Source organism: Haliotis rufescens, unplaced genomic scaffold, assembly GCF_023055435.1.
Source record: "Haliotis rufescens isolate VD_foot unplaced genomic scaffold, xgHalRufe1.0.p SCAF_4, whole genome shotgun sequence".
NCBI classification, from domain to species: Eukaryota; Metazoa; Mollusca; class Gastropoda; order Lepetellida; family Haliotidae; genus Haliotis; species Haliotis rufescens.
In genome coordinates, this window is record NW_025964112.1 from 24,434,239 (window position 1) to 24,461,622 (window position 27,384).

The following is a 27,384-nucleotide window of genomic DNA, read 5'->3' on the forward strand; positions in this document are numbered from 1 at the left end:
GCAAGTGCGTGTTTTTGCGACATTTATTTTCGTTTTTAAATATGATAAAGAAAAGTTCTGACATTATTGATAACTTACTGCAGAGAGTGTTAAATAATAGATATGTTTATATAATAATGAAAACCAATATATGTCTTTTATTTTTGTTTGCGACAATCATAAATAGGATCTTTGATAAGGATCAACAAGAATCAAGACAGAGCAAACAAATTGTAGCGAACATCGAACATGATCCCTTCAAACATGGTAGATATGATTTGATATTGCGATAAATGGTCCAGACTACTGGACTGGACTGCCACATTTCCATTTCTACTAGAAAGAAAAACACGAAACAAGCACTAATAGAAGCAGCTCTAGCCTATATTGATCCAAGCGACGTCTATGCTATGGGCCAGCACAAAATGTCTGATTGAGAAAAGTCGCGATCTTCTCAGATGTTTTGGCTGTGTAACTACAAAATAAAAGGCCCCAAATAATTTCTGATTCTATACGGAAAACAATATGCCATATGTTCATTTTCAAGTTCCATGATATTTGTATTTGTGTAGTCAACATTCAGCAGGAATGTTCCATGTTTACCACAAAATTTGATACCCATGACATATGATATGCTTCCGCTTTTGCCATGGAAATTTTTAAACAGGCACTGATCTAAAGCAATTCCTCCGGATTGGTTGTTGCCTTTGTTAATGTTTTTTCCCTGTGAGTACCCGGATGATATAGCAGAAATCTAGACTAGTTCGCAACCTGTACTGCGCCATTTGAAAGTGCATTAGTCACTTTTATTGATAGTACAAGGGTGTACAGTCACATTGATCAGCAAAATGAAATACAGTTTTGGATGTAATATAGATATTTAGGTATCTTTTTGGGTAGCATCGGTTATGGTGACAAAGTTTTGATAAGTCACTTGCTTGGTAATTGTGCGATTTTCATTTACACTATTTTGACTTGGGGACCCAAATTCTGCAGTTGACCCCACAAAGTAAATATTTCAATTGAGCATTGCTTAATTTATAGTGTGTATATTCTTACAGTCAAAATGTTAAAGATTTTCACTTAAGAAATTAAACGCCTAAATGCAGTTATTTTACAAATTGACTGAAAAATATGTCCATCTTTATTATTATGTTAATGAATTCCAAACAAATTTATTTTTGAAATCATCCCCAAGTGACTGAAAAAATTAGGATTAAAAGTACATTTCTATATTGTTTGGCTTCTAATCCAAGTATAATTAATCTATTGTGATGTTTTTAAGCCCCTTTGAACGTGTTAATCATTTTTAGTCAATCTGTTAAATAAATGGACAGATGTTTCAGTTAATTTGTTAAATGACTGAAATATTTAGACATTTTATAAATTAAGTAAGGATAAGAATTTATGGATGAACAACTTCTTTATTACAATTAAGAGCAGTTAATTTTATAAATTGCCTGAGTGAATCACTTTTTACACATTGATTGTAACATATACATGCTTACAAAGGAAAAGACATGTGAAAACAATGTCTATCGCGCATCGAAGAAATTCCCAACCAAAACATAGAGGAACAAGAATGATTCTGTTCAATGCTACAGCAAATAACTGAAAACCAAATGCAAATGTCATAATTGCAAACCTACCAAAGTTACATATATAACTTTAGCCAGCTACGGTGTTCGAGGAATGTATCCGTGAATATCCACATAAAGGAACAATATCCCATACGTCTGCAGCTGTACAAAGAAACTTATTCGATATCACATGTCTCTGTAACAATCAACTATTTTAAAATATATATAGCGTTTCAGGATATTCTTACATGTGTTCGTTTCTCAACTGATCATTTAGTTTGTTTCAGTTGTTTCACATAGGTGTCAGGTCTCAAAGGTCAGGTGAGAAGGTCCACGTGAGAACTATTTTCATAATGCCCACGGTTCTTAAACGAATCCATTGAGTTAGATAACAATGAGCAGTCAATCAACGTATCAAAGTACAGTCAAGTCCTGTTAATCTACCATGGTTGGTTGCATATAAGATTGTGTCGGATTAATGAGTATGTTGGATAAACAGAATTAAGATTACCATGGAGTACGCTGATCACTGTGTCAGATTAACGAGACTGATTAATGAGTGATTTCGGTAATTCGTTGCAAATTAGATGTGTCGGAGTGGGAGTGCGAGACTGTCGGATTAATGGGTCTAAATAGCACTGATTTAATCGGTTCCCATCATTAGTGTCAGATACAGCTGAATATCGGTTAAACGAGTGTCTGACTATATGTACTTTTTACATCGGCACTTCACGCCATGATATGAGTGCATTCCGTCTGCTTTAGTAAACCTACACATGTAAACACTTACTTTTGACATATCCACTCTGCAAGATAACAGTGATTAATCAATCAACATATTTTCTGTTGATCCTTGATGGCTAGGAATGATCCGTTAATTTACAGAAAAGTTAATCAACTGATCATTCATCTCTTGCTGGGCTGCCATGTGCATATCACATAACACACATTTCACCTCATTTCAAACCTGGATTTAGATTGAATAATTAACCCAGACACAAGAAATGCCAAATGGGAACCTTTATCAGGTAATCTGAGTGGTGCTACCACTAATTATACCTGTAATAAATTCATTAACAGAGCATCAATTGAATGGCGACAAATACACAAGTGTAGGTTATACCAGAAAACATGGATGACAACAAAGGAGTAGTAATCATATTATCCACGCAATCCGAAAATGATTTCACTGCAGGGATACTTTTTTTATATTACTAAACTATAACCTATAACCCTATATTTGGGTATTTCCAAATAACGACATTCGATGACCTTCCATCGTTCTTTTTATCTGTTTGTTTAGGCTAATGAAATTAATTTACATGCGCCTTTGTCGAAATCTTCATAGACCACGGGTAACCAATCAGTATTAAAAAATGTGTTAAACAAGTATTGCCTCCAAGTTTAGCTGGACTTGCAGACGGCAGCCCAGTCTCTTGTCATGCTCAGTTGCGTTAGCTAGCAAATCGAATAACGGCAGCTAGTGAGCCCTGGCAGGCAGTGTTAGACAGCCGAGAAGAAGCCAGAGATTAGTGCCCCTTTAAGTCCAGTACTCCTGAATATGTTTTGTTTAGTCTATTTGGCGAACGATTACTGAGAAAATGTCAACGAGAGATTTCTGTTTTACTGGAGCCACTGTATAACACTAATTAATATGAAATAGGTGAAACCTCACTATGCAACCCTACATGTAATAGAGATCTTGCTTCCAAGCCTACATGTAATAGAGATCTTGCGTCCAACCCTACATGTAATAGAGATCTTGCGTCCAACCCTACATGTAATAGAGATCTTGCGTCCAACCCTACATGTAATAGAGATCTTGCATCCAACCCTACATGTAATAAAGATCTTGCTTCCAAGCCTACATGTAATAGAGATCTTGCGTCCAACCCTACATGTAATAGAGATCTTGCATCCAACCCTGTATGTAATAGAGATCTTGTGTCCAACCCTACATGTAATAGAGATCTTGCAACCAACCCTACATGTAATAGAGATCTTGCGTCCAACCCTACATGTAATAGAGATCTTGCATCCAACCCTGTATGTAATAGAGATCTTGTGTCCAACCCTACATGTAATAGAGATCTTGCAACCAACCCTACATGTAATAGAGATCTTGTGTTCAACCATACATGTAATAGAGATCTTGCTTCCAACCATACATGTAATAGAGATCTTGCGTCCAACCCTACATGTAATAGAGATCTTGCTTCCAACCCTACATGTAATAGAGATCTTGCGTCCAACCCTACATGTAATAGAGATCTTGCTTCCAACCCTTCATGTAATAGAGATCTTGCTTCCAACCCTACATGTAATAGAGATCTTGCTTCCAACCCTACATGTAATAGAGATCTTGCTTCCAACCATACATGTAATAGAGATCCTGCTTCCAACCATACATGTAATAGAATGAACTATTAAAGGATATCACACATCAGGATTGTGAGGGAATATACAAGATTTGATCTTGTTACATATCAAGGCACCAATTTATCTTTGTGCTTGGTATATCCACAAATAACAAGAATGTGTTGTGTCTAGACAAATATATACAACCTAAGTATTTGACCATTGGAAATTAATTAATTACTTAATCATGTTAATTGCACCATGTTGGTTTATCAACACCTGCATAACTGTTTATTCAGGTTTTGTGTGGCAGACTGAAATTGAACATGATTGAACATCAGGATAGTGTGGGCAGGGATGATAGATTCCCCTGAAAATTAGAACAAGAAGAAAAACAACATGAAAAATAAATCAAAAGAAAAAATATTTTAGTTTAATAAAAAATAAAAAATATGAGTTTTTAAAGAAAATAGTTATATTTGACCCTGGTCACTAAGCACATTCTAAAAATGTATTAAATTCATACAGGTGAAATAGGGTTTAGGATTATTGAATTCATATAGCAACATGCATGTGTGTATGTCTGCTTGTACTAGTCTCCACTTATGGTAGTTTTGTTTTATAGTGCCAGCCCACTGAGATACCATGCCACGGTTTAACATGGATAACCCACTCAGACACATTATAATGACTCTGAACCAACCAGTCTTTATCTTGTCAACCAACCTTCCATTATCCAGGCAGATGCTGTATCCACTAGGTGGTCTAATTTCATACAGAAAAACAGACATAATAAATGTAAAAACAATGAAAGATAACAGAACCAATAAGGAGGAATGACTTAATAATCAGTGTTTCCATTTTCTGGTATTGATATGGCTTGACTGGTAAATGTAAGGGCAGTCCTTGTCAAGTAGAAAAATGGTGTAGAAATGTTCTCTTGTAAGCGACAACAGACAACTGAAGTATACATTCTTTCAGTTAGACATAAGTGTATATAATGGTTCACCAAAAATATGTATTGTGAAAATGAAATACCATGCAGTGATTTCTGGTCTTGAATAGATATTGACGAGACAGATAAAGTATAGTCATTTATGGCTTCAATGTCATCAGGGTGGTCTCGCCAAGCACTATTACCTCATCATTTAGGATAGGTCAAATACACTGTGATCATACTATGCCCACATTATCTCGTATGTGACATGATTCAAGATAATGGTGCCATCTAACAGCAGACAAAAGCTGACCTCAGTTTGATAATAAAGGTAAAAAACAATTGTTGTTAAATATATGTGAAACTGACGGGAAACGTCATGTCCAGTATTTGCTTGTGAAGTCTGTCCGTCTGACTGGAAGATATTAATCCCACCAGAAACACTGGCTCTACAGTATTGTTTAGAATGCACTGAAGGAAAGTAAGGATAAACTATTATTGTTCCAGTGTATTTAAGCATTATTAATCATTTCTAATATCTTGTGATTTTTCAGGAAGTGGATGGAAGTAAAAGTTCAATGGAGATAATATTCTCGGAAGAACATGATCGATGGACGGATGCTGTGAAGTATGTGTGCTCCACTGCCTTCCTTCACTGTCGGAGATTACCAGTATTATTGTAACAGTTATATTTCGCGTTTAATAATTCGTATCACAGGAAATGACAAAATATAAAATCAAATCATATGATCCTTTTAATCATGTTATTAAGAAGGTTTTCTACCATAGGGAATATATATATATATATACTATACTACAATAACATATTCTTTATGTAAAACAAGACTTTGTACATAAAACAAGACAAATACATGTTGTAATTATTGCAATACTTGATATAAGCCATAAATTAATAAACAAAATAATATAATATGTATAACATGTAATGTATAATATATCCAAATGTTATCAGCAATGTCAAGAATCTCGTAATTGGTAACAACAAACAGAAATCAAATGTCATTGGACATGGAGTCATACCAAGGTGAGTGGGAAACAGTGGAAGCTGGGGAACCTTTGTGTGTTTTATTCTTATTGCCACATATGCTATTTTAGTAAATATTCTTATTGCCACATGTGCTATTTTAGTAAATATTCTTATTGCCACATGTGCTATTTTAGTAAATATTCTTATTGCCACATATGCTATTTTAGTAAATATTCTTATTGCCACATGTGCTATTTTAGTAAATATTCTTATTGCCACATGTGCTATTTTAGTAAATATTCTTATTGCCACATATGCTATTTTAGTAAATATTCTTATTGCCACAAGTGCTATTTTAGTAAATATTCTTAATGCCACATATGCTATTTTAGTAAATATTCTTATTGCCACATATGCTATTTTAGTAAATATTCTTAATGCCACATATGCTATTTTAGTAAATATTCTTATTGCCATATGTCCTATTTTAAAATTATTGGTACATGTACTATGATTATAAATGTTTTTCTGTGGCAGACTGCTGCAATGGATGATCAATGAAGCATCTCCAATTGAGCTCCGTACAGAGTGTGCAGTAGTGCTGGGGAGTTTAGCGAAGGGCACTGATGAGAACATCTCAGCTTTGGTGGAGGCAGGCTGCGTCTCTGTCTTGTTGAAAGGTTGTAGCAGGAATACAATAATGTTCTATCATGTCTGTCACAATGTCATGTTAATATCTAGACTGACTTGACAGCCATTGTATATTACCATCAGAAGTCTGGTCAGTTCTGTGAAAGTAAATTGTTACCAGGGACAGATATGAGTTTTATCCACTAGTCCACAGCTCATTACTGATATCTGATTCTCACTCATCTTGGACTAGCGTACTAGTGTGTGTGTGTAACCCAGTGTAACCATGGTTACACATCAAACTTCATATGTTTGAGTTTACCACTTGCTTCAGCTGGCTTTGTTTGTTATAGGTTTGTCCAACCAAAATCTGAAGTATGTTGAGGCTTGTCTTAGATGCTTGAGAACAATCTTCCTGTGCAATAAAGCCGCCATAGAGCTAGTCTACCAGGTATGTGGAAACAAACAAAATCATTCATTGTAACGCTCATGTTTTTCAAAACAACATGCCATTAATATAGCTATTAGTGACTAAACTTTGTTCTAAGTTTAGGATCAGTGTTAAGTAGCCAGTATGATCTGATGTTCTAGTGTATCCTTTCAGTGTATTTCCGCAGGAGGTAAAACAAGTTATTCATAAACACATGCTGTTTTGTGTTGACCTATCGTCTGGTACATTGCATGGTGTAATATCTTGATCTAGTGTCAGGTCTGTAGTGCTGATCTAGTGTCTGTTATGTAGTGTTGATCTGTAGTGTCTGGTATGTATGTACTGTTGATCTAGTGTCTGGTACGTAGTGGTGATCTGTAGTGTCTGGTATGAAGTGTTGACCTAGTGTCTGGTATGTAGTGTTGATCTAGTGTCTGGTATGTAGTGTTGATCTAGTGTCTGGTATGAAGTGTTGACCTGTACTGTCTGGTATGAAGTGTTGACCTGTAGTGTCTGGTATGAAGTGTCTGGTATGTAGTGATGACCTAGTGTCTGGTATGTAGTGTTGACCTAGTGTCTGGTATGGAGTGTTAACCTAGAGTCTTGGATGTAACTTTGACCTAGTGTCTGGTATGGAGTGTTAACCTAGTGTCTGGTATGTAGTGTTGACCTAGTGTCTGGTATGGAGTGTTCACCTAGAGTCTTGGATGTAGTGTTGACCTAGTATCTGGTATGGAGTGTTAACATAGAGTCTTGGATGTAGTGTTGATCTAGTGTCTGGTATGGAGTGTTAACCTAGAGTCTTGGATGTAGTGTTGATCTAGTGTCTGGTATGGAGTGTTCACCTAGAGTCTTGGATGTAGTGTTGACCTAGTGTCTGGTATGGAGTGTTAACCTAGAGTCTTGGATGTAGTGTTGATCTAGTGTCTGGTATGGAGTGTTAACCTAGAGTCTTGGATGTAGTGTTGATCTAGTGTCTGGTATGGAGTGTTAACCTAGAGTCTCGTATGTCGTGTTGATCTAGTGTCTGGTATGTAGTGATGACCTAGTGTCTGGTATGTAGTGATAACCTAGTGTCTGGTATGTAGTGTTGACCTAGTGTCTGGTATTGAGTGTTAACCTAGAGTCTTGGATGTAGTGTTGATCTAGTGTCTGGTATGGAGTGTTAACCTAGAGTCTTGGATGTAGTTTTGATCTAGTGTCTGGTATGTAGTGTTGACCTAGTGTCTCGTATGTCGGGTTGATCTAGTGTCTGGTATGTCGTGTTGATCTAGTGTCTGGTATGAAGTGTTGACCTGTACTGTCTGGTATGAAGTGTTGACCTGTAGTGTCTGGTATGAAGTGTCTGGTATGGAGTGTTAACCTAGAGTCTCGTATGTCGTGTTGATCTAGTGTCTGGTATGAAGTGTTGATCTAGTGTCTGGTATGAAGTGTTGACCTGTACTGTCTGGTATGAAGTGTTGACCTGTAGTGTCTGGTATGAAGTGTCTGGTATGTAGTGTTGACCTAGTGTCTGGTATGTAGTGTTGACCTAGTGTCTGGTATGGAGTGTTAACCTAGAGTCTTGGATGTAGTGTTGATCTAGTGTCTGGTATGGAGTGTTGATCTAGTGTCTGGAATGTAATGTTGACCTAGTGTCTGGTATGGAGTGTTGATCTAGTGTCTGGTTTCTGTAATCTAGTGTGTGGTAAACCATATGAAATGTTGACCTAGTGTGTGGTTTCTTCCTCAGGATGCCACCATCATTCCCCACCTCATCAACATCATTTCCAAGTCCGTCTGTACACAGGAGTGCATCACCACCATCTTTGCTAACTGCTGCAAGGTAATCATCTTTTGTTGGGGCTTTGATAAATTTTGAATACATTAGTGTATGATGCATTGTATTACATGAACTTAGATCTTCATAATACTAATGTTCCTGCCAATGTCCCCACCCATGGGAGTGCACACCTATCCATACTCTCCCACTTCATTATGAAGCTAGGCCACCACAGTAAGTGATGAACTGTACCTTTCCCCTGAATAGTACTTGAAGTATTGGGGCTGTATTTATCAACAGAACTAAGTACGGCCTTGATTCCTAAAGTATGACTTAGTGTAAACTATAAGTCCTCATCGCATGCCAGACATACTTACCTCCAAGACTGTTGTTGTGCCACTTGTTTTATCAGACACCAGACCATCAAGACATGCTGTGTAAGAATGGAGCTATAGCAGCCCTGGCCCCTCTCCTTGGCTCTGACATATACAAGGTAGGACTTCCCACCTTGCACTAGGCGTGTACTCTTTGTATTGTCTCTCTATTTTTATCCCCCCGACATATAATGACGGGGGATATAGCCATCAGTATGTCCGTCCGTCCGTCCGTCCGTCCGTCCGTCCGTCTGTCCGTCTGTCCGTGTAGTAGTGCCTTTTGCTATTTAGAGATTTTAAGAATTTTTTGTTGTCGTTTCAATGAAAATATGATGAACTTAGGAAATTTGAGGGTACTGCTCTTGTCCAGAGCATATTTCCTAAACCGTACAACCTAGCTTCCCAAAACTTGGTACACTTAACAATCAGGCTCAGTAGAAGTGCCTTTTGCTATTTAGAGATTTTTAGAATTTTATATTTTTGTCGTTTCCATGGAAATATGATGAACTTAGGAAATTTGAGGGTAGTGCTCTTGTCCAGAGCATATTTTCTAAACCGTACAACCTAGCTTCCCCAAACTTGGTCCACTTAACAATCAGGCTCAGTAGAAGTGCCTTTTGCTATTTAGAGATTTTTAGAATTTTATATTTTTGTCGTTTCCATGGAAATATGATGAACTTTGGAAATTTGAGGGTAGTGCTCTTGTCCGGACCATATCTCCTGAACCATACAACTTAGCTTCTCAAAAGTTTTTACACCTATCAAGCAGGTTATGTAGTGGTGCCTTTGCTATTAACAGATCTTTTTTTTTTTTTCTTTTTTCAATTTAAATTGAAAATTGATGGGACATATCTTCTACACCATGTGACAGAGATTCACCAAACTTTATGCACATATCAATCATGTTCACTAGTAGTGCAGTTTGTTATTTATAGATTTTAATCTTTTTAATTTGTAGCCCCTGACATATAATTCTAAGGTGTACTATTTACCGATATCATATACTATATATGATGTGAGCTACATAACCTAGTATGCCTTTGTGTCATGAGGCTACTACAGAGCTATTCATATGCGAATCTGCGAAGTTATTGTTATTACAATTTCATGAGATCATCAGAAAGTGAGCTACATGAACCAATATTTAATAACCTTCATTATATTTCTGGTTTTGGCATCAAGGAAAAAGATTTCCTTGCCAATCTAAATACATTTGAAGGAACACACAGTTTACCGACATGCCACGTTGGGGTGATATGTCATCTTCGGATGACTCTTGTTTTATATGTTTTACTTATCCGGCATTACTCCTTAATGCATTCATTGCTTACTTTATGACAACAAGAAGACAGCGCAAAGGCGATGGTCTTGGGTGAAGAAATAAAGATGTTGTTGTTTTAAAGTCCCACTTTTATACGGACCACCGCCACTGTCATGTGACCATGGTGACACCTAAGTTCACCTTCTTCACATCATTGCCTGTCACGCTACAGCAAGGATGTGTCCCAGCCGAGCTCTTCTAATTGGATTAATTGAGACCTTCAGTTTTCGGCTATGATTCTAAAAATTGATTTGCAATGGGTGATGTATTCATTTCATATTACTTTCACCATGTTGTGTAGTTTTATGTGAATTATTTAGGTGTAAAAAGACTCTGTCTTTTTTCCCACCACTTGTTTGTTGTTGTCCGCCATTCGGGTGTCAACACCGTTCCAGAACACTAATTGGATGCAAAACTTCATGCAGTCCACGTGGCAGCAGTCTATGGCACACCTGTATCCTGTGCCCATGCCTATGCCTATGTATCAGATGCCTGCATCAGGTACAATCATGGCACAGGGCTAAGCGCCTGCCCCGGCACCTAACATTTACAGTACACCTATTGTGCGTCATAGTACAGCACATTCATCTCTGGGCAGAGCTAGTATGCCTGTGCGTACATGGACATCGACGCATGACTCCCTATCACCAGGTGGATCATCCAAGCCCTCTTTCAGAGGTATTGCTACGCACTGGAGCAGAAGCTGATTGCCGTCTAGGCGAATACGTCAATGCGGTTCTGATTCGTCAAACTGTTCAAATGGCGAAGATGGCGATTCCTTGCAAGAATGGAATACACACCTCGGCTTAGCACATTTAAGCCAGTCAAGTTTAGGAAACTATCCATGCATTTGCAGTAGCAGACCAGGCTCATATTTTGGATGAGGACATACAGAGGATGACAGGCTCTACAAGGCCAACCACTCTTAAGGTTCAGGATACCAGATTCAATGGTTCCAGTTCAATGGGGTTCACTACCAATGGACAGTGCTACCATTTGGCATTTCAGTGGCCCAGTGGCTATTTACACGAGTAATGAAGCCAGTAACAGCGTATCTACACCTGAGGAACATTTGGTTCGAGTCGTATATAGACCACTGTCTCCTGTGTCATCAACACATGCAGACATTAGTACACCACCAGGGCTTCACCAGACGGCTACTCTATCAACTGGGACGGATAATCAGAGAGGCGAAGTTGGAGTTAACTCCATCCTATTGGCTCCAGTTCATCGGAGGCCTGTTCCAGACAGACCAGGATCTCCTATCAGTACCGAGGGACAGATGGCACAAAATCTTACGCCTCTTGTCACCAGTCACACACGCTTCACCAATGGCAAATGTGTTACTAGGGTTACTCACCTTGTCACAGGACTTAACCAGCAGAGGCCACTTACAACTGCATCCAATTCAACAATTCCTGAACCCTTACATCAGGCGTCAGGATCCACTCAAAGCCATCACTCTGCCGGCTCACCTAAGGCCTTACCTCAATTGGTGAATGGTAGAGTCGATTTTCTTAGGAGTCTCTTTATCCGGGTTATCCCCGAGTCTACACCTGTTGTAGACGCCTCCCAGGTCCCTTCAGTGGTGGTGTACTCAACTGCAAGGCCAAACAGCCTCAGGGCTATGGTCCAGCGCCCATCGAAAGTGGCACATAAACAACTTGGAGTTGGAAGCATTAATTCTGGTCATATCCCATTGGAAGAATCAGCTACTCTCCGCCTAACTTGCAATATCCACAGATAACAGCACTGTGGTGTGGTGCCTGCGCAATCAGGGAACAACGCACTCCCACTCCCTGCTTCAACAGACATTCAGGTTTTTCCATCTAGTGGATCATCTGGAACTTCAGTTCATAGTTTAGCACATGTTGAAACATACTGGCTGAAGCGTTATCGCGTCCAGACAGGGTGGCTCCCACCAAGTGGAAACTTCACACAGAAGCATTCCAGTTACTGCTTCAGAAGTTCGGGCAACCAAACATCTACCTGTTTGCTACGTGTCAAAACAACTAACTCATGACATATGTCTCCTTATTACTGGATCTGCTAGCTTGGGGGAGGACGCGTTTAGCATCTCTTGGGAAGGGCTAAAAGCATACGCTTTTCCGCCACCAGTTCTACTTTCCAAGGTGATGCAAAAGATCAAGGAGACAAGGAATCTTGCTCTTGCTGGTGGCTGGCAAGAGGGTGGTTTGTCGAGCAGAAGACGATCCACTACCCCTCCCACAGTGGTCCAACCTACTCATCCACCCTCACAGCAAACTGCCTCACCCAACGTCAGACAGGTTTTGTCTGCATGCTTGATTCATCTTAAAGAGATATTAATTGCGAAGGGCTATACGGCGCGGACATCAAAAGCTATAGCTTATGCTCATCGTCCCTCTACCAGAGGACTATATGATGACAAATGGGGATCATTTGAGATTTTTGGAAGGGCAAAATATCATGGCCCTACCAGTGTTTCACCACAATTCCTAGCCGAATACCTCCTACATCTGCGTACCCATAGACACTTGAAAGGTAGCACCATTACTATGTATTTCGTTGCACTATAAATCGTAAATCTGAAAGTCGAAAGATGACTAAGGTCCCGGAACTACAGGCCCTACTACGCTCATTCATGTTTGAGGATCAGAAGACCAAGTTCCGCCCACCTGCTTGAAATTTTAACGTTGTACTTCGAGGTTTGCAAGTATCACCCTTCGAGCCCCTCTGGGCATCCTCATTCTCTTTCAGATTAAATCCTCCTTAGGGCACTTATTGCAATTTTCCTGGCTCAAGAAAATCTACATGACAAAGTTGTAACCATTTTCCTTAATAAAAAATGTTACCACACAAAAAACTTCGTTTTTGTATGATATACGTCCACCCTTATGGTGCCTCACCCTCCACGGCGCGTCACGCCAAGGGAAGCAACTCTCACCCAAATCACTTTCCTTATGTCATCTGACAAAGACAGACGTGCCTGTTTTTTTCAAGACAAAAAAAGTACAAGATAATTGTTCGTACAAGAACCATGGCAGACCAAACTGTATGTATGGTACATTTCTTTCATGCAAAGGCGTAATACCTCGCATTGTAAAGTTATAAAGTTGTAATTATGCGACACGTATACGATACCTTTGAAACAAAGGCCGTCGTGGCGTCCATATTGTAGTGCCACATATGATACATGTAACACCAGGGCCATTAAAAACGGCTTGGGTTTTTAATGTTATATCATCGGGCTTTGGCCTACAATCTTTTCCTTTAATAAACCTAAGGTGGTGTGTTAATTATATTTAAATTACACTTACCTTTTTTTTATGGTTTTTTTACACATTCGCGCGTAACACGCCCACTTTGGTGTTATAATTATACTACGACATTGGCTATTAGTATCGCGTTACCAATCGCATTCTTAATTACGCCTTTGCTTCTAGTTTCACAATTTATACACGTATCTTTCCGATCTTTCAATCGCACTGATACACTTTATAAACCCTTCCCGCCCAACTCAGAAATTATGGTCTTTTTTACAGACCTTCAAACTGTGTACGGGGTGTTCGGCATCCATTCCCCCCCAAGACAGGCATGATACTTGCCTCAAGTGTTTGGCGGAAGACGGGCATGACGATGGGATATTGTACTGTATTGTATTGATCTGTATTGGCTCAGAAAAAGAGACTCTAAAAAATCAAGAAAGGGTAAAAAGGCAGCAGAGACTGTCTCCTCCGCTCACTTCCTGGGGGCCAGGGGAGAAGGCTCCAGGGTCCCCGTAACAATCACTGCACCCTCTCCTGCACCGTCTTTGGCAGACATCTTTGCCTTGTTGAGGTCGCAGATGGCCTCGATGATGGAGGAGGTAAAGTCTCAGCTCCAAGAGGAGATGTGGACCGAGCCTTCCCCGTTGTCGGCGCCGGACGCGGCTTCGAGACCTCGTGATTTGCCCGGCGTCGGCCGAGGCAGGCCACTTGGTCTCGGGGACGATCTCAGACCGGGCTTCGGCGCCGGCTCGAAGTCGCTCCACAGCGGAGGGGTGGCGGGCGCTGGCCCGTTCACTACTGACGCACAGTTCTCCCTAGCGGAGCCAGATGCCTCTTCCGAGGCCGAGGCTTCCTCTCGCGGATTCCTAGCCCAGAGCCAGGTGGGTTCCCTTGAACCCCCGGCACCTCGGGACCGGGACTCGGCTTCGGGCCGGGTGCAGCCTGGGGATGCGAAGGCCCAGGCCTTCGGGTGTCCCCTTCCGACTTCGTCTGCCTCTTCCCTCGGGGAAGAGTCGATTAATTTCGGCTCGGAATCGAGAGAGGAGGAGTGGATGGAGGAGGGGGAGACGACTCGGAGACCTCGGGAACATTTTCCTTCACCCTTGTTGAGGCATGTATGGGACAAGATTGTCCAGGTACTGCCTCAGGTGGCTGCGCCCATGCTCCAGTCGGATCCGACTGAGTTCCGCTTCTGGGGGACGTTTTTGCTCCGAGCAAGGCGCCCCAGGTGCGGCTCCGTATTCTGTCCTCACAGGTGCATGAAGTCATCAACCCTCTGTTGTTGGGTGCCCCCAGGAAGTTCGACCTGCCCGAACTTATTAAGCGGTACCTGTTAGCAGAGGATGGTGACTTTGAGGTACCGGTGGTGGACGAATGCACCTCTGTTACCCTTGGGGGGTCTTCGACCCCCAACTTGGCTAAGGTCAAGCTTGGCCGGCGGTTGCCACCCTTTCCCGCGTGCGGTACGGAGCTGAAGGCTGCTTACGTTTGCTTCGAGGAGCAATATCGTAACGCATGTCAGCAGCTCTGTGTGTCCGTACACTCCGCATATCTGTCGGCCATACAGAGGGAGTTAGCGGGAGAGGGTCCGGCCGACTCTTCGGAGTTGGCCGCGCAACTTACGGAGGTCCATAGTCATCTTGCAGGGACGCTATTCAAAGCTGTGCCTCGCAGATGATGTGCGCAGTCATGGGCATGCGCAGGCTGTGGATGTCGGTATCCAAATACTCGGCTTCCACACGCCAGGATCTACTTGCTTTGCCATATAAGATGGGTGCCACCCTCTTCCCTGGGGCTCAGCAGGTGGTCGAGAGGCCGCACAGTTGTATGCCTCCATCAAGGATTCTAAGGCCTTGTTGGAGGTACCATGCGTTAAACCGCGTAAGCGGACCTCTCCACTTGACTCCTCCTACGCTGACGCGCCGGGTCAGAAGCCTGCACCTGCTTGGAAGCAGCCGCTTCCTTCAGGTAAGGGCGCCGGGAGGAGCAAGAGAGGCAGAGGCCGGGGCAAGGCAGCTGGTCGAGGCCAGCAGCCTTTTCTCGGGGCCGGGAACCCCCATTAGCACCCGAAGTGCCCCGGGCGGACCCACGGTCGCATGTTATCGAACTGCCGACAGCCGGGGTCCACTGCCTCAAGCCCCCGTAGGCGGCCGACTGGCTCTATTCCTGAAGGAATGGGAGACAGTCACATCCAATCCCTGGACCCTGTCCACTCTAACGCCATTTGCCTCGGTGGAAACATCATCCGCCCCCCTTCTCCGGGATAAAGCACACTCCGGTGCCTGCTACCCGAGAGAAGGCGGAATTCCTCCGTGCCGAGGTAGACGCACTTCTTATGAAGGCTGCAATCGAATCGGTTCCCGTGGGACAGGAAAGTGAGGGCTTCTACTTGACATATTTCCTAGTCACCAAAAAAGACGGAGGGTTCAGGCCTATTCTCAATCTGAGAAGGCTGAACAAACTTATAGAGGTACCGTCCTTCAGGATGGAGACACTGCGCTCGGTGATCTCAGCTGTCGAGACAGGACAATGGCTAACGTCAATAGACCTAAAAGACGCCTATCTCCACGTACCCATACACCCCGAGTTCAAGAAATACCTGAGGTTTTCTTTCGACGGGAGGTGTTATCAGTTCAGGGTTCTACCATTCAGGATCTCCACGGCCCCGAGGGTGTTCACCAAGCTGATGTTGATTCCCGCCCAAGTGGCCAGGTCAAAAGGTCGGTTCTGCCATCCGTACCTCGACGACTGGTTACTAAGAGCTCTATCACAATCCGTGAGTCAGATAGCTACATGATAGACATTCTGATCACTCTAGGTTGGATAGTCAATCTCAAGAAGTCAGATCCTAGCCTTACTCAGAATCTAGTCTTCCTAGGGGCGAATTTCAACACGGTGAGCGGACTTGTATATCTGTCACAAGATCGCATTACCAAGGTCAGAAGTGTTACTTCCCAGTTCCTTCTGTCCGCAAGTCACACTGCTCGTACATGGCTCCAGTTACTGGGCACCATGGCGGCGACAGTGGATGTGGTTTGGCGGGCGCGCTTGAGAATGAGACCCATTCAACAAGCGCTCCGTCGACTTTGGGTGAACTGTTCTCGAGACTCCGCAATGGCTCAATGCACTCCTTGAGTGGTGGACCGAGGTCAGGAATCTGTCCCGGGGGCTCCCCCTCGACACTCCCGTTCCGTCTCTCACAGTTCAAACAGACGCGTCACTCTACGGCTGGGGATTCGTTCTAAACGATCACACTGCCTCTGGACTATGGTCCCAGCAGGAGATCAAACTGCATATCAATGTGCTAGAACTGAGAGCGGTCAGGTTGGTGTTCCAACGCTTCCTGGATTTGCTTCGTGGCCAAGTGGTGCGTCTAGAGATGGACAACCAAACGGCGATGACTTACATCCGGAAGCAGGGGGGAACGGTGTCTCCGTCGCTTCTCCAAGAGTCGTGGCAGTTCCTCCTATGGTGCGACTCACACGTAATCAGGGTCACACGTAATCAGGGTGCTACCTGTTTATCTCCCTAGGGTGGACAACGTCCGTGCGGACACCCTGTCTCGCAGGATCCTTGCTCCTCACGAGTGGAGGCTCGACCCGGGGATATTCAGGATTATCTCCCAGTTATACGGGTCGTTCCAGGCGGATCTGTTTGCGTCTGGGGTGAATCACCAGACACCAACGTTCTGCTCCCGAGTCTCCGACCCGAGGTCGGTGGTACCGGACGCCTTCCAGCTAGATTGGACGGACAGAATTCTGTGGACATTCCCCCCAGTACCTCTGATTTCCAAGGTCCTGTCTCAGCTAGCCACTCAGCCTGCGCGACTACTTGTGTCCTGGCACCCCTTTGGTCAGCGCAGAGTTGGTTTCCAGTAATACTCAGGTTTCTGGCTCAGCCTCCTGCAGGCCCATCTCTCCTCGTACTGAATGTTTGATGAATCCCTCCGCGAAGCCAGTATTGTGTCTGCAACTCGTGCAGGAATACCACTCTTCTCGAGGCGATTCCGGACAGTGGCCAAGCCACCCACTGTATCTTGGGATTCGGGTTGAGGGCCTCGTTGTGGGATAGGAGGTCCGGTCGTAAAGGTAATAGAGCTATGCGCGTCTCGTAGCCGTGCTTGAGTTCCTCCAGTCGCGACTAGATGACGGCCTGGCCGCATCGACAGTCCGGGGGTACTCTACAGCTATCGCAGCCTTTCACGTCCCTGTCGATTGGGCACTTCTGGGTGCGCACCCATTAGTGCAGCGGTTTTTAGCAGGTGTGGACAGGATCCTACCGCCTGTCCGGCGGATCAGTCCCCCTTGGGACTTGTCAATCGGGATCTGTCGTCTCTCTCTCTTCAGCTGTTGAGCCGGAAGACGGCGTTCCTTGTGGCGGTAACGTCCGGCAGACGGGTAGGCGACATTCACGCAATGTCAGCCGATCCCGAACTAACTGTCTTTCACCGGGACAGGGTCAGTATTCGCCTGCCGGACTCTTACCGTCCTAAGGTCGCACACGCCTTCCACGTGACGGCTTCCTCGTCGGGGACCACTACAAGACATGCTCATGTCTTGGATGTCCGCAGGACCCTCAAGTCCTATATCAGCAGAACTAAGGGTATCCGTAAGGATAATCAACTATTTTGCTGTTTTGGCGGTAGGAAGGCTGGCTCACCTGCGAGCAAACAAACTATCTCCAGGTGGATAGTCTCTACTATATGTACTGCGTACACCCTTCAAGGCAGGGACCCCCCTACCAAGTTGAAGGCTCATTCGGTTAGAGCAGTGGCTACGACACAAGCGTACGCCGCGGCTCTGCCCATTGAGGAGATCTGCTCCGCGGCTATTTGGAGCCAGCCGAGCATGTTCATCAAACATTACCAACTCGACAAACACTCAAGCGAGCGTGCTCGGTTTGGTCAGTCAGTTCTCCGAACTGGGCAAAGTTCTGCATCTCTAGCCGATTGAGCCTTCGAGATTTTAGACCGCCCGGACCGGTTATAAAACTGCTCAGTAACTGTCCGGATTATATCTTCTACGGTCGATAACAATACCAGCCATTACTACTCGATAATCATCGTATTTGCACATGCACTCCTTCGATTCCCGGGGACCCTCTGGCCTAGCTCTGCGCGGGTTTATAGTCTCTCGTGATCTGCGCCCCCATATCACTTGTTCTCGATATGATAAGCCACAAAGAATGGCTCTTTTCATTGTGTATGGTCGACCACGCCCTGTCTCCAGCCCCCGGCTTTCGACGGTGGTGCCTCACGATAAGGTTGGTTCCATTTATTGAACTTTTGTTTATTCATTGAAATAATCAAAATACGATGTATTTATGCACGCTTGTTGCTGACGGATGCCACTTCCTAGATTATCTTTAGGAGTCTATCTTGATGCAATAAGTGCCCCAAGGAGGATTTAATCTGAAAGAGAATTTTACAAACCTGTAGAGGTTATGAATTCTCTGATGAAATCCTCCTTGGGGCACGGCCACCCACCTCCCCACATTCCGTCAGCATTAGACATATGGAAAGTGATTTGGGTGAGAGTTGCTTCCCTTGGCGTGACGCGCCGTGGAGGGTGAGGCACCATAAGGGTGGACGTATATCATACAAAAACGAAGTTTTTTGTTTGGTAACATTTTTTATTAAGGAAAATGGTTACAACTATGTCATGTAGATTTTCTTGAGCCAGGAAAATGCAATAAGTGCCCCAAGGAGGATTTCATCAGTGAAGTCATAGCCTCTACAGGATTGTAAAAATTTATGACCCACCAAGAAAACAATATTTATCTTTGCTATAGCCATGGCTGCACTGGTGAGCGAGCTACATGCGATGGACATCACCCACAAACGCTTTGAGCAAGGGACGCATGGAGCGGGACATCTCGGATTGTGCTGGGATTTTATAGCAAAAAATCAACTACCAGGCCAACCCGATTGTTCCTTTACCATCTCACCAATATCAACTATTGTGGTAGCCCAAGATGAGGGTGAACTTCTCCTGTGCCCGGTGCGAGCACTTTGAGTTTTCATCCACCGCTCCAAGACTAGGTGTGGTTCAAGGAAGTGGTTATTTATACCCAAGTCTCCTATGTTCAGGACTGAAGTTAGTCGCAACACCATGTCCCTATGGTTATGCGCAGTTATCCTTCAGGCTGGATCGCCAAACTGGATCCCCCGAGAGCCAAAATAACCCTCATGAGATCAGGACGCTAGCTTCTACCATGGCTTTACAGAGCAACTGTTCTATTAAAACAATCATGAAAGGATGTTTTTGGCGGTTCGACACAGTTTTCGTTAGTCATTATCTTCGCAATGTGGCTTTTAAGGACATTGAAGGTGTGCGAAGTTTTGGCCCTCTTGTTGTAGCCCAGCAGGTTACCAACCCCCGACACTAATAATGAACTCGTCCTATACAGAGCCAGCCTACTTCCATGTGCAGTCGCTCAGTTTCCGCCAGTGGACGAATATTAGATAATCTTGTTTGTCAACGCTGGCTCTATGACATAGTAAGTAAAGAATTAGCTGATTAGGTATTATTTTCTTTATTACTAAATGTGTATAGGTAACTACTGTTTAATTCTTATGTTCAATCTGTTTGATATTTGAACAACCCTACAAATCTTCATTTCTTCACCCAAGACCATCGCCGTTGCGCTGTCTTCTTGTTGTCGTAAGGTAAGCAGTGAATGCATTCAGGAGTAATGCAGGATAAGTATACAAATGTAAAAAGATTTTACTAAAATTCTATAGATTCAGTTGTCAGGGGAGAAAGGCAATACTTATGTGCTTCCTTTGTTTCACTTTGTTTTGATTAACTTCAGATTCAATGGACACTCTTTTTGTTTGACATGTAATGAGATATAATGGTGACTCATGAACTAAGACAAGACTATACTGTTTGTGCTGCAGGTCCAGATGCCAACACTGAAATGTTTCGCTGTTCTGTGTCACCAGAATGATGCTGTGTCACAGGCTGTGGCTTCAGGTGTGTGAGGGATGCAGCCAGTACCTCTGCTTGTCATGAAACTCATGTCGCATCTAGTTTTCATCAAAGTTTTCTTCTTTTGTTCAAACCTGTCTTGTGTCTGCAAACCATCTAGAAGTTTTTCATACACTGCATTAAAGTCACATCAGGGGATTTGTAGTCATCATCTCCACTTTGTCAGCAATGTATGTAGAAAGTCATCCTTAGAATTATTATCTTCAGCCACCTACAATGGGGACCCAATCCCCAAACTTCTCATCCACCTGCTGGCCAGAGACAAGACGTCTGAGATGCAGATGGCAGCTGCTAAGTGTATGACATACCTGTATCGGGGTAGCGCCATCGAGGCCAGCAACACTATCATCACACTGAAGGTACCCTCCAGAGCTTCATGCAAGGAGTGAATTCTTTTTCATATTAGCAGTACATGTATATGGGTGTTACTCTATGGTCATTGCTCTTATATGGTTGTGATGATGAGGGTTTGTCAGGATGTAGGTTATCTTAGTTTGAATGTGTTATGTCTGATGTAGCAACACCATGGCAATGAGTCTTGCTGTAGACTTGAATTGGGGCAAAATATTTCTTATAATTTCAGACTCTTCCAACTTTGGTCCGTATGTGCAAGAAAGATCGTACATTAGAGGAGAATGTGGAAGGAGCAGAGAACTTGGCATACCTGATTGAGGTAGACCCCGAGCTCCAGCGACTGGCATCAATCTCGGATCATGTGATAAAAACACTAGCTGACTACCTCAAGTATGGCGATGTGCAGCAGATCGGGTCTCGCACCCAGAGGAAGGTTAGCAACATGGTGATAATGCTGTAAAACTTCCATAGCAAGTTGGAGGACAAAAACTAACATAATCAGAAACATAGATTCAGATTAGAAACATGGCCAGTGGTCAGTGACATAAGGTTTCCTAATGTCGGCTGTGTTTCATGGTATGAAGGATCTCGTTGGTCAGCCTGTGACATGGGATCACTACAGAGCCGCGTCCCCCATACATCACCTTTGTTGTGAGGGGTAGAGAACTGGGTAAAGCATTAGCTCAGCACTTTGAAGGAACAAATGGGTTGGACTCCCCACGTATGTGAAGTCACTCCTTTCCCTTGCATTGTCGACCATTTGATTGAAAACGCTAAACATTTCCAACATATTACTCATACTGAACATTACGATTATCACTCCAGAAGCTAACCACCAATGAAACCTGAAATCTGTAAATACGGAATTGTCCTACAGACCCTTAAACATTATGTTTTTCTATTCCACATCAAATTATAGCCCCCGGTTAGAGCTTGCCACTTTTGATTTAGTCGAGAACAGAGTAGTTAAATTATTTCTTATTTTGACACAACATGTTCCAATTTCTTTCTCTTTGATCATGTGACACAGAACACAAAATGTGCCTCTTCTACACATGCAGGGCACCTGTTGCTCTTGGTTACCAATTTGTTCTTGATCCTTCAATTTCCTATTCATCGCACAAGAGGATACACATGTGCTTGCTTTTGTGGAATTATATCCTTTAATAACGGTCATACTATACATTCTTGATGAAAAAAACTTTGCAATTTCTCGGAACCTTTCTCGGAAGTTAATACATCATATTCTGTGGCAAATATACTTCACATTACTCGTGTCGGTGATAGGAAGGTTTTCCCGCCAAAGTCTTTCTATTTGTTGTGTGATTTTATCACAATTATTGTTTGTAACTAGTTTTGTTCATTTTGTGATGTTTATGCACACTTAAAAAATAATTCATTATATGTTTACAGCATGGCAGATATGTGAGTACTTCTCTATGCAGGCATTTGCTTTTCTTAGTTGACAATTACCGGTACGCAAGTCAAGAAGGGATCCCCACATTGACTTTCCTGATTGCAGGGAATCTAACAGCAGCTTAGATTCTGGATGTTGGGAGTGTAATATGTTGTATCTGTAGAGCAGGTTGAGGCCTGTCTTTAGCGTAGCAGGAAGACTCAGCAGGCGTTGAGTTAGATAGGTAGGAGAGTTAACTCGTGTTATCACCTCCATCATCACCACTTCTTCTATCTTGACTAAGGTAGCTTGGGGAGTGAACACCATGATGACTACATTGCTGTTTGGTGCAGTCCTGCTCAGGCTGTCTACTCGTGGGTGTGCACACAGGAATGACACTGAAATGTCCAATGACAGCTATTATTTGACTGCCTACTGCAAAAGGGTGGATGCCAGTAGGCAATGCCTCAGTTCATCACAGACTACTTGCTATTTCTACGACCAGCCAAGAGGTTACAGGGTGGAGCAATAGGTACTTAAGTTGCTGCCATCAACCCGGTCCTAGCAGCTCCTGGGTCCAGCACAGTGCCAGAGTTGTGGAGCTTTAGATTTGATGGGGCATGTCAAAGGCGCTGCAATTCTCTGTGCAGGGTTGCATCCCTTGGGCATGCCAGAAATGTATGATCGTCGGTTTGAATCCCGGTTAGCTTTGATTATTGTCCCCCGCCGTGCGAAAGCACGAAGCGGGGGATATAGTATTCACGACCGTCCGTACGTCCCACCAGTTTGTTGCCGCAATATCTCAAGAAGTAAACACTGGATTGTCTTCATATTTGGAACTATGGTGTATATACAGACTCCGCAGACACCTGTCGGTTTTGGTGACCTTGACCCCATTTTCAAGGTCACAGCAGGCAAATCTGCTTTTGGAGTTGGAAAACGGTGTTGCCGCAATATCTCAAGAACTAATCGCTGGATTGTCTTCATATTTGGAACTATGGTGTATATACTGACACCGCAGACACCAGTCGGTTTTTGTGACCTTAACCCCATTTTCAAGGTCACAGCAGGCAAATCTGCTTTTGGAGTTGGAAAACGGTGTTGCCGCGATATCTCAAGAACTAATAGCTGGATTGTCTTCATATTTGGAACTATGGTGTCTATACAGACTCCACAGACACCAGTCGGTTTTGGTGACCTTGACCCCATTTTCAAGGTCACAGCAGGCAAATCTGCTTTTGGAGTTGGAAAACGGTGTTGCCGCGATATCTCAAGAACTAATCGCTGGATTGTCTTCATATTTGGAACTATGGTTTATATACAGACTCCGCAGACACCAGTCGGTTTTTGTGACCTTGACACCATTTTCAAGGTCACAGCAGGCAAATCTGCTTTTGGAGTTGGAAAACGGTGTTGCCGCAATATCTCAAGAACTAATCGCTGGATTGTCTTCATATTTGGAACTATGGTGTATATACAGACACCGCAGACACCAGTCGGTTTTTGTGACCTTGACCCCATTTTCAAGGTCACAGCAGGCAAATCTGCTTTTGGAGTTGGAAAACGGTGTTGCCGCAATATCTCAAGAACTAATCGCTGGATTGTCTTCATATTTGGAACTATGGTGTATATACAGACACCGCAGACACCAGTTGGTTTTTGTGATCTTGACCCCATTTTCAAGGTCACAGCAGGCTAATCTGCTTTTGGAGTTGGAAAACGGTGTTGCCGCGATATCTCAAGAACTAATAGCTGGATTGTCTTCATATTTGGAACTATGGTGTATATACAGACACCGCAGACACCAGTCGGTTTTTGTGACCTTGACCCCATTTTCAAGGTCACAGCAGGCAAATCTGCTTTTGGAGTTGGAAAACGGTGTTGCCGCAATATCTCAAGAACTAATCGCTGGATTGTCTTCATATTTGGTACTATGGTGTATATACAGGCGGGGGACATTTAGTCACTTTGTGACAAATACTTGTTGTTCTTGGTTTGTCATCACAATATTCATGCTTGTGGGATTTCTGGGCTCTTGCTGTCACATATCAGAAGCTGCACAAAGTATTTGACCCTGAGGCATAGCTTTGCATGCATGTTACAGTAAGGATGTGACAGGTGATTAGTGAAGAGGGTGCTTGCTGAGCAATCTGGCTCTTGTTACCAATACTGCAAATCTAATTGTTTTGTCAGGATAATAAATAATTAACATGAATCTGGATATTCTTGATATTAGTATACTTATCCTGACACTACTTAACAGGTCTCAGGCATGCCCTCCCGTCTCCTGTCTGGACATCAAGCTATGTGCTGATGAGAAGGTAGTGAGGGATCAAGGAAAGATAACTCTGATTGGTATCCAAGGGCAAGGGGCACCTCGGATGTAGTAGACACATTGTGGGTTCTGTGTTATATGATTGATGAGAAGAGGAATTAACAATATGTTGCACCAGAAACTTCTACTACTAATATAATGAATGTCCATTTTTTAGGATATTGACTGGGGGAATGAAATGAGACAGGCTGCATTCAAAGCCTTTGCCTCTCTAGGTGCCAATGATGAAGACATCCGCAAGAAGGTAGTAAAATGTTTCTTTAAGGAAGTTTTAATGAGTGTATAAGTGTAGATCCCCAGCAACCCATGCTGTTCATTGGAGGGGACTAAATCCTTCAGGTGGTCAGGCTTGCTGACTTCTTTGACTGCATGTCATTGTACTCCCAACAACATGGATTGTTGGTCATGAAATCAATCACTGGATTGTCTGGTCCAGAATGAATTATTTACAGGCTGCCATCATACAGCTGGAACAGTGCTGAGTGCGGCCTAAGCACACGCAAGCCCACTCGTACACAAGCACACACAGTACCCAAGCATCATGTACTGGGGCAATATCCCACCATGGAATCTCATTATCAAAGAACTGATATCACTTAGTGTAAGGAAGCCCCTAACATAAGTTATCTTCTGTTATTTCTAGACTAGAATCACTGCTATTTAAGTAACCATATTGACTTCTGTCAGGTGATTGCCACTGAGAATCTGATGGACCACATTGTGGTCGCCATCAACAGCACCAACATGAAGGTTCAGATCGCTGCCACAAGATGTCTCCACAGTCTGTCACGCTCTGTACAACAGCTGAGGACAACATTCCAGGACCATGCAGTGTGGAAGCCCTTGCTCAAGGTGAGAACATGCTGACCTGGTCAAGCCTCTCTGGCTTTGTGTCTAATGTTATGGGGAGCACACATTTCTGAACTGATAATTATAAGCTTACAGATATTCTTTATGTCTGTGTTGTCACTGAGGTTTAAAACTGTGTTCAGACCTGCAGTGGTTAGAAGCATCTCAGATGTGGTGTGTGTGTGGAATGTTGCAGATTTAAAGTTGCATTCAGACCTGCAGTGGTAAGAAGTATCTCAGATGTGATATGTTTGGAATGTTGCAGATTTAAAGCTGCGTTCAGACCTGCAGTGGTTAGAAGTATCTCAGATGGGATATGTGTGGAATGTTGCAGATTTTAAACTGCGTTCAGACTTGCAGTAGTGTGAAGCATCTCAGATGTGATATGTTTGGAATGTTGCAGATTTAAAGCTGCGTTCAGACCTGCAGTGGTTAGAAGTATCTCAGATGTGATATGTTTGGAATGTGGCAGATTTAAAGCTGCGTTCAGACTTGCAGTTGTTAAAGTATCTCAGATGTGGTGTGTGTGTGGAATGTGGCGGATTTAAAGCTGCGTTCAGACTTGCAGTGGTTGGAAGCATCTCAGATGTGAAATGTGTGGAATGTTGCAGATTTAAAGCTGCGTTCAGACTTGCAGTGGTTAAAGTATCTCAGATGTGGTATGTGTGTGGAATGTTGCAGATTTAAAGTTGCATTCAGACCTGCAGTGGTTAGAAGTATCTCAGATGTGATATGTGTGGAATGTTGCAGATTTAAAGCTGCGTTCAGACCTGCAGTGGTTAAAGTATCTCAGATGTGGTGTGTGTGTGGAATGTTGCAGATTTAAAGCTGCGTTCAGACTTGCAGTGCTTAAAGTATCTCAGATGTGGTGTGTGTGGAATGTTGCAGTTTTAAGCTGCGTTCAGACCTGCAGTGGTTAGAAGTATCTCAGATGTGATATGTGTGGAATGTTGCAGATTTAAAGCTGCGTTCAGACCGCCAGTGGTTAAAGTATCTCAGATGTGGTGTGTGTGTGGAATGTGGCAGATTTAAGCTGCGTTCAGACCTGCAGTGGTTAGAAGCATCTCAGATGTGGTGTGTGTGTGGAATGTTGCAGATTTAAAGTTGCATTCAGACCTGCAGTGGTAAGAAGTATCTCAGATGTGATATGTTTGGAATGTTGCAGATTTAAAGCTGCGTTCAGACCTGCAGTGGTTAGAAGTATCTCAGATGTGATATGTGTGGAATGTGGCAGATTTAAAGCTGCGTTCAGACTTGCAGTTGTTAAAGTATCTCAGATGTGGTGTGTGTGTGGAATGTTGCAGATTTAAGCTGCGTTCAGACCTGCAGTGGTTAGAAGCATCTCAGATGTGGTGTGTGTGTGGAATGTTGCAGATTTAAAGTTGCATTCAGACCTGCAGTGGTAAGAAGTATCTCAGATGTGATATGTTTGGAATGTTGCAGATTTTAAACTGCGTTCAGACTTGCAGTAGTGTGAAGCATCTCAGATGTGATATGTTTGGAATGTTGCAGATTTAAAGCTGCGTTCAGACCTGCAGTGGTTAGAAGTATCTCAGATGTGATATGTGTGGAATGTGGCAGATTTAAAGCTGCGTTCAGACTTGCAGTTGTTAAAGTATCTCAGATGTGGTGTGTGTGTGGAATGTGGCGGATTTAAAGCTGCGTTCAGACTTGCAGTGGTTGGAAGACCCTCAGATGTGAAATGTGTGGAATGTTGCAGATTTAAAGCTGCGTTCAGACTTGCAGTGGTTAAAGTATCTCAGATGTGGTATGTGTGTGGAATGTTGCAGATTTAAAGTTGCATTCAGACCTGCAGTGGTTAGAAGTATCTCAGATGTGATATGTGTGGAA

At 43.1% G+C, this 27,384-nt stretch overlaps 1 protein-coding gene across 6 annotated transcripts in view; it reads left to right on the top strand.

The window, feature by feature from the left end:
* The first annotated feature begins 134 nt into the window (after positions 1-134).
* Positions 135-27,384, top strand: part of LOC124123561 (armadillo repeat-containing protein 8-like) — a 45,179-nt gene continuing 17,929 nt past the window's right edge. For all 6 annotated transcript variants that reach the window (XM_046486753.2, XM_046486756.2, XM_046486754.2 and 3 more), the window contains exons 1-12: positions 135-246; positions 5,409-5,482; positions 5,828-5,899; positions 6,380-6,522; positions 6,826-6,923; positions 8,635-8,727; positions 9,077-9,157; positions 20,509-20,584; positions 20,807-20,958; positions 21,183-21,386; positions 24,842-24,928; positions 25,372-25,536. In XM_046486753.2, the coding sequence (XP_046342709.1) occupies positions 229-246; positions 5,409-5,482; positions 5,828-5,899; positions 6,380-6,522; positions 6,826-6,923; positions 8,635-8,727; positions 9,077-9,157; positions 20,509-20,584; positions 20,807-20,958; positions 21,183-21,386; positions 24,842-24,928; positions 25,372-25,536 (1,263 nt within the window). In that variant the 5' untranslated portion in view covers positions 135-228. The remainder of the gene's footprint in view (positions 247-5,408; positions 5,483-5,827; positions 5,900-6,379; positions 6,523-6,825; positions 6,924-8,634; positions 8,728-9,076; positions 9,158-20,508; positions 20,585-20,806; positions 20,959-21,182; positions 21,387-24,841; positions 24,929-25,371; positions 25,537-27,384) is intronic.